This window comes from Scylla paramamosain, chromosome 10 (genome assembly GCF_035594125.1).
Source record: "Scylla paramamosain isolate STU-SP2022 chromosome 10, ASM3559412v1, whole genome shotgun sequence".
In the NCBI taxonomy this organism is placed as follows: Eukaryota; Metazoa; Arthropoda; class Malacostraca; order Decapoda; family Portunidae; genus Scylla; species Scylla paramamosain.
In genome coordinates, this window is record NC_087160.1 from 24,410,600 (window position 1) to 24,418,881 (window position 8,282).

Sequence of the window (8,282 nt, forward strand, 5' to 3'; positions counted from 1 at the left end):
CCGGGCGCATGACTCTCCCCGATGATGTTCCCTTACTGAGGCGGGCATCCAGGCATCCCCGAGTCATGTTAAGAGCAGTGGTTCCGTCGGCGCAAAACTTATCTTTTTTTTTTTAATAATGCACCCAACTGAGAACACAATCTGCCCTGCAATGTTTATGCTGAGAGGGATAATGGAGAAGTATTCTCAAAGGTTTCGACGTCTTGACTACATTTCTAAGGGTTTTCTACGGAAGATTCCAGGATTCCAATGATGCTTTAATAGAAATTCTGCAGTGTCAGTTATAAACACACCCAGGAAAACCGGAATGATCATCTCTGCTGCCTTTGAAAATAATCATTGTAAGAGAACAGGCGTCTCAAAGTGTGGGGCGAGGGCTGCTCCTGATTACCCAGATATCACACACCGAGGCTTCCTATTTGTAACATGATTATGCGCATGTTAAGTTAAGTTTATTTTACGTTCGTGCTACCCGTCAGTGGTATGGTTCCAATATTATTTGTTTTATTTCTCTTAATATACTTCTTATTGTATGCTGAACGAGTTTACACCAACTATGTATGTATTTGTCCGTAAATTGTGTATTTGATATTTGATGTGATAAAAATACTGTATAAGTAGACTACAATGGATTTGTTAAAGAGTATAGTTTATGCGGAGTGGCACACGGTTGTTGTGGAGGCCCGCGCGGCCTGATATAGACACTGACAGACAGGAGAGTGAGACAAGTGGAGACGGTTTGCTAGCTACGGGTCTCCCTCGTAGGACTCGGGAATAAGGTCGCCCCTCCTGTTCTATAGACTGTAAGTGTTATAACCTTTACATGATTATTGTTCAGGGTTATCTTCATAGTAGTTACAATTTGCTTCATGTGCTCAACATTATTTCTGTACCACTTGTTATCAATCATGGGTTATTAGTGCCTATGATTGTGTTTATTAAATTATACTAATCATATGATCAGGGAATGAGATATTGACATGTCTGTGGTTTGTAGGGTTATGAAAGTGAGACGTCAGTGGATTACCTATCAATTATCAAAGCACCAGTGACGTATCCGGCTGTTGGGGATTCCACGCCATAGTATTTTCAACACAACTGACGCTGGCAATGTTGTGAGTGTTATGGTTATTGTGTATTTGTGTGATTTTTGTCATGCTATGATTTACAGTGATATGTATGAGGATTTTCTGAGCTTTATAATGATGTGAGTCACACAGGGTATTTATCCATTGTTTGGGAGGTTTATCATATTGTGAACTGCAGAGATATTTTTGTGATTTCTGTACTTATTATACTATGAGGTACATGGGAACTATTCAAGGTCTGATCATGTTATGTAGTGATTATTTTTGTATTTTTAGTGTTTCTACGCTCATATGATTTTACCATGATTTGGTATCGGGCTGATTTATCCTGGACCCACAGGTTGGAACGCTACAATAAATGTTGCAACACATTGCTCGCCTGTGGATTGCCCTAACGCTACATTCCAACAACATCCACAACCATGCCCAAGACGGAGGACCTTGAGCGCCGACGGAGACTACGAGGGACAGCCCGTGGAAAGCTAACTAGGAAGTGTAACCTACTCTCTGAGCAAGTGAAGCAGGGTAAGCCATCTAGCATTATTGAGGATTATTATGAGGAAGTAAAGGACGCTTTTCGGGAACTCGAGAGACGACACGAGGATGTGATGGACGCATTATGTGAGAGTGATCAAGAGGAGGAGGACTTTAATGGAAAACTTAAGAATGAAGAACAGTATATAGTTCAGGCAGAATTGTTGAAGACAGGTGCTTGTGAGACTTTATTACAGCTATGTAAAAAGGAAAAGGAGACAGCCTTAACAGATAGTGCAACTAAGGTTAAGGTGAAGCCAATAGAACCTCCTAAATTTGAAGGTGACATACGCCAATACCAGACATTTCGCAGCAACTATGATAAAATAATGACTGTCAATTATGGGGAAAATGCCTTTGCCTTAAAACAGTGCTTATCAGGTGAAGCGCTAAGTGTAGTACATGGAGTAGATGATGATTACAAGGAAATGTTCCGTCGTCTTGACCAAAGGTATGCTGATCCAGTTAGATTGACAGATACTGTTATCAACCAACTGCAAGAATTAAAGCCAATTGCTGAAGGCAATACTGGTAAATTTGTAGAAACCGTGGAAGTCATAGAAAAGTGCTGGACTGACATGAGTAAAAATAATTTAGAAGTACAGATGTCCACTGTAATTGTGATAAGCTTAATTGAGAAAATACTTCCACCCCAACAAAAAAGAGAGTGGACTAAGATCTACCAAAATCTGTCAAATAAAGTAAATGCTTTTCCTGAGTTGTTAAAGTATTTGAAGGAAGAAAAGAATGTCCTTGATTATATAGACAAAGATGTTCGTAAGAGGTCACATAATTCCAAGGCTACTGTTCATAGTGTAGAGGTAAAAGAGGATGACAGTCAAATTATGAGAACATTGCAAAAGTTGCAACTTCAACAAGCAGAACATCAGGCTAACATGGAAAGTATAATGCAGAAGTTCACTCAAACACTATCTAGTGGGGGTTCACAGGTTGGACGTCATAGACAAAACTACGGAAACCCCAACTTTTGTTGGTATCACAATTCTGATTCGCACACTATCAGTCGCTGTAACACATTTCATAATTTGGAACCCTCAAACAAGATGGAGGTTTTACGGAAGAACCATGTTTGTTTTCACTGTTTGGCAATGGGACACAGTTCTAAGGATTGTCAGGAAAAACGCAGTTGCTACATGAAGTTAGGAAATGGTAATGTTTGTGGTAAGCCACATCATCCGAGACTTCACTATTTGCTTTATCAAAATGATATTAATATTCACACCAACAAGTCAGATGGTTGTACTTTGCTGATGATTGGTCAAGTTAACTGTAAAGATGACTCATTAGTAACTCTTTTTGATCCCGGCAGTACAAGTAGCTTGGTGACTCATCGCAAAGCACGGGACTTAGGATTATGTGGCACACCATATAACATCACTATGACAACAGTTGGAAATGTAAGTGATACTGTATTCACTAAAATGTATAAAATGCCTCTTGTAGATGAGACAGGTAAACAATATTTAATACAATGTGTAGGAATGGATGAAATCACTTCAGAAGTTAATCCAGTCCCTATGGACATAATTCTTTCTCAGTTAGGAGTTTCTCAGTCAATGCATATTTTCCGTCCTCATGGGAGAGTTGATCTTTTGATTGGTGCTGACAGTTGTGACATCATTCCTACAACTGTTAAAACTGTAGGGAAATTGCAACTCATGAAAGGTCCCTTCGGCTATTGTGTCAGAGGATCGCACCCAGAACTCAAAAATGAATATACAGAGCACTATGTGGCTCAAGTAAACCACATGTCCTTAACATCTAACACTTTTGAAATTCAAGGGGAGATCTGTAGAACTTTTAAGGAGGATATAGATAATTTGTTTGCAATGGATCACCTAGGCACAAATTGTAGACCCAAATGTACCAATTGCATTAACTGTAAAGACTGCAATAGAGAGACGCACATAACTGTAAAGGAAGAAGAAGAAATGAAATTGATTCTCAGTGGACTTGAATATCAGGAGAAAGAGAAGACCTGGACTGTACATTACCCTTGGATTAAAGATCCACATCATTTGCCGAATAATTTTGGGGTAGCACTAATGAAACTTAAAGGTACGGAAAAGCGACTGAAGAAGTTGGGCAGTAGGTCAACAGAAAATTACAAGGTACAAATTGATGACATGTTAAAGAGAGGTGTTGCTAGAAAACTAAATAGGGAGGAGTTAAATTGGTACAAAGGTCCAGTGCACTATTTGTCTCATCATGAGGTGTTGAAACAAAGTTCAGCTTCCACCCCTACTCGCATTGTATTTAATGCTTCTGCCTCATATAATGGTCATGTGCTGAATAATTATTGGGCTAAGGGTCCCAATGTAATGAACAGTCTTTTTGGTCTTTTACTTAGATTCAGAGAAGGTTCCATAGCATTTGTTGGAGATATAGCCAAGATGTTTAATAGCATCAGGTTATCTGAATTTGACAGTCACGTACACAGGTTTCTTTGGCGAGACTTTGAGGATCGGGCCCCAGACCACTATGCCCTCACAGCAGTTCCCTTTGGAGACATTTGTAGTCCGGCTATTGCTATACTTGCTATGAGACAAACAGCTGAGAAATGCAAGGAGGAATTCCCTGAAGCAGCCAACGTAATTGTGCAAGATAGTTACATGGATGATATCATACATAGCATGAATGATACAGAGAAGGCTAGTCAGATCATAAAGGATGTTGAGCTTATTCTGAACCGTGGAAACTTTCACATGAAGGAGTGGATCATAAGTGGGAAGACCCAAGTTGGAAATGATGTGGACTTGTCAGGTATACCAGGAGAAAAGGTTCTGGGATTAGTATGGAACCCTGTAGAAGATGAAATAAGTTTCAAGATGAAAATGAAAAGTACGTGTAAACAGACTTGCAGTGTTGAAGTTAAGAGTAATTCCGATGAACCACAAAATCCACTAACTAAAAGAAAGGCTCTTAGTTACATATCAACAATATTTGATCCCATGGGGTTTGTTACACCAGTGACTTTACGTGGTAAACTGTTGATGAGACAAATCATTGAGTACATTGATGAGAATGGACGGAAATTAGACTGGGATGATCCTTTACCTGAGGAATTTATAGGGAAATGGTACAAATTCTGTCATGATATGCATGAATTGGGAACTATTAAATTGCCTAGATGCATTTGTAATGCTGAATTAGTTGAACCAACCCTGATACTGTTTAATGATGCGAGCACCCTAGCATATTCTGCGTGTGCTTATGCACGTTGGCGTGTTGGGAAAGATAAGTATCAATCAAAGCTACTTGCAGCCAAAAGCAGACTCGCACCAATTAAGACACAGACTATTCCCAGACTGGAGTTGTCCAGTGCAGTTCTTAGTGTTCGCCTCCGCAATACAATAATGAACGAAACTAACATCAGATTTGATCATGTTCACCACTTTACTGACTCTGAGATTATGCTTTCACAAATAACAAAACACAATATTAAGGCTGGAACTTATGTTGCAAATAGAATTGTAGAAATAAAAGAAAGCTCCTTGAGTAATGAATGGCACTGGATCTCGACTGAAGTAAACATAGCTGACCTAATGACCCGTTCAAGTAAATTTGTTGATATGGGTCCAACGTCATGCTGGCAGTGTGGACCCACTTTCTTAGAATTACCATTTTCTCAATGGCCCATGAAGTCAATCTCTCCAACACCAGAGATAAAGTCCATCATTAACACAGCTGAAGTAAACAACTGGCATATTAATGACTGCAATATGTTTGACATAGACAGATTTAATTCATACCGCAAAATTATAGGAGTCACTGCAAGAGTTTTGAATGCCCTTCATGCGCGTTCTTTCAAGGGAATCCTGGCATCACCAACAGTAGATCAACTTAAACAAGCAGAAATATTATGGATCAAAAGAGCCCAGATTTCTTTAACAGACAACTGGGAAAAAAGGTTCAAGCGGTTAGGTCCATTTTGTAAGGATGGAATAATATATGTAGGATCAAGAATTGCTGCATGGCTGAAGAATAATTACAATAATGAAGCTTTCATTCTACTTCCCACTAAACATAGACTCACAGAGGTGTGCATTAAGGATATTCATGATAAAGACCATGGAGGGATTGAATCTACTCTATGTAAACTACAGGCTAAATTTTGGATTCCTCAAGCTAGAAAGTTAATCAAATCAGTTAAATCTCGCTGCGTGACATGCAGACGTTTAGAAAAACAAGTGATTGGACAAAGCATGGGACCAGTACCAGAAGAAAGGTTGAAACCTTCACCTCCCTTTTACCATTCTGCTCTTGATCTATTTGGCCCATTAATGATTAAGGATACAGTCAAAGGAAGATGTAAAAAAAAGGTGTATGGTGTTGTAGTAAATTGTCTCAGCACAAGAGCATCATATGTTGACTTAGTAGAAGGGTATGATACTGACAGTCTCATCACTACTCTTCGTAGGTTTACAGCCATCAGAGGCTTCCCTCACTCAATGTATTCCGACCATGGTTCACAACTCAAATTGGCAAGTAAAGAAGTTTGTTTCTTGACTCAAGACCAGGAAAAATTATCACAATTTAGCCGAGAAGGCGGTATGGAGTGGAAATTTACAAAATCTGCTGATGCTCCATGGGAGAATGGGTGCTCAGAAGCTATGGTAAAATTGGTGAAGAGAGTTATGACCAGAGTAATAGGTGACAGTACATTGACATTTGGTGAATTACAATCAGCAATGTTTGAGATTGCAAATATGTTGAACGAGAGACCAATAGGTATGAAAAATGGTTCAGACTGTACTAAGGGATCTTATCTTTGTCCAAATGATCTAATACTAGGGCGTGCAAGTGTACACACACCAGAAGGTGTATTTGACAGCAGTACAAACACAAGGACTCGCCAAAGGTTCATCAATGCAATTGTAAAATCCTTCTGGAAGAAATGGATGATGCATTATTTTTCAACATTAATTGTACAACAAAAATGGCATTGTGAGAAAAGAAATCTCCGAGTGGGAGATATTGTTTTGGTGCAGGATAGTAATAATTTGAAAGGGCATTGGAAACTTGCTGAAGTGTGTCAAGTTTTACCGAGTTCTGATGGTAAGGTTAGAGATGTACAAATTAGATACAAGTTACAAAGCGGAAATAGCATGTATAAGGGTCATCAAGATATAAAGGTTAACAGATCTGTCCACAAACTTGTGTTGATACTTCCGATCGAAGAACAATAATTTTAATTCTTTTTCTTGGGGTGGGGAGTGTAACATGATTATGCGCATGTTAAGTTAAGTTTATTTTACGTTCGTGCTACCCGTCAGTGGTATGGTTCCAATATTATTTGTTTTATTTCTCTTAATATACTTCTTATTGTATGCTGAACGAGTTTACACCAACTATGTATGTATTTGTCCGTAAATTGTGTATTTGATATTTGATGTGATAAAAATACTGTATAAGTAGACTACAATGGATTTGTTAAAGAGTATAGTTTATGCGGAGTGGCACACGGTTGTTGTGGAGGCCCGCGCGGCCTGATATAGACACTGACAGACAGGAGAGTGAGACAAGTGGAGACGGTTTGCTAGCTACGGGTCTCCCTCGTAGGACTCGGGAATAAGGTCGCCCCTCCTGTTCTATAGACTGTAAGTGTTATAACCTTTACATGATTATTGTTCAGGGTTATCTTCATAGTAGTTACAATTTGCTTCATGTGCTCAACATTATTTCTGTACCACTTGTTATCAATCATGGGTTATTAGTGCCTATGATTGTGTTTATTAAATTATACTAATCATATGATCAGGGAATGAGATATTGACATGTCTGTGGTTTGTAGGGTTATGAAAGTGAGACGTCAGTGGATTACCTATCAATTATCAAAGCACCAGTGACGTATCCGGCTGTTGGGGATTCCACGCCATAGTATTTTCAACACAACTGACGCTGGCAATGTTGTGAGTGTTATGGTTATTGTGTATTTGTGTGATTTTTGTCATGCTATGATTTACAGTGATATGTATGAGGATTTTCTGAGCTTTATAATGATGTGAGTCACACAGGGTATTTATCCATTGTTTGGGAGGTTTATCATATTGTGAACTGCAGAGATATTTTTGTGATTTCTGTACTTATTATACTATGAGGTACATGGGAACTATTCAAGGTCTGATCATGTTATGTAGTGATTATTTTTGTATTTTTAGTGTTTCTACGCTCATATGATTTTACCATGATTTGGTATCGGGCTGATTTATCCTGGACCCACAGGTTGGAACGCTACAATAAATGTTGCAACACATTGCTCGCCTGTGGATTGCCCTAACGCTACACTATTGACTGGGTTCACTGTTACCACCCTCATTATCGTACTCTCTCTCTCTCTCTCTCTCTCTCTCTCTCTCTCTCTCTCTCTCTCTCTCTCTCACTCCTGGCTGCTCTTCAAAACCGTCAGCTGCTTCCTGTGTTTCGTCTCACCTGCCGATCCTGTTTAGTGCAAGAAACAGGTTCAATAATGATTACAATTACGTCAAGAATTAAAGTACTTGTTGGGTATAAAGTGACCGCGCAAGACATGAAAGCATCGTGTAAGGAGTGATACAGTAGCTCATAAACACGTAGCACAACGCGAGAGAAAAGCTGCTGCGTCTCGTGTCCTGAAGCTGCGGAAGGGAGAGGCGAGCG

At 39.3% G+C, this 8,282-nt stretch overlaps 1 protein-coding gene across 4 annotated transcripts; it reads left to right on the top strand.

Annotated features, from left to right (window-relative positions):
- Nucleotides 1-414: 414 nt before the first annotated feature.
- On the top strand, nt 415-7,899 carry LOC135104411 (uncharacterized). Of its 4 annotated transcripts, XM_064011815.1 has the most exons (3): nt 415-803; nt 998-1,115; nt 1,429-7,899. In XM_064011815.1, the coding sequence occupies exon 3, from the start codon at nt 1,511-1,513 to the stop codon at nt 6,830-6,832; it is 5,322 nt and encodes a 1,773-aa protein (XP_063867885.1). In that variant the 5' UTR covers nt 415-803; nt 998-1,115; nt 1,429-1,510; the 3' UTR covers nt 6,833-7,899. The 4 variants fall into 4 exon arrangements, 3 of the variants coding, with proteins under 3 accessions (XP_063867885.1, XP_063867883.1, XP_063867884.1); XR_010270425.1 differs by having other exon boundaries at nt 415-7,243; nt 7,438-7,899; XM_064011813.1 differs by having other exon boundaries at nt 415-1,115.
- Nucleotides 7,900-8,282: the final 383 nt, after the last annotated feature.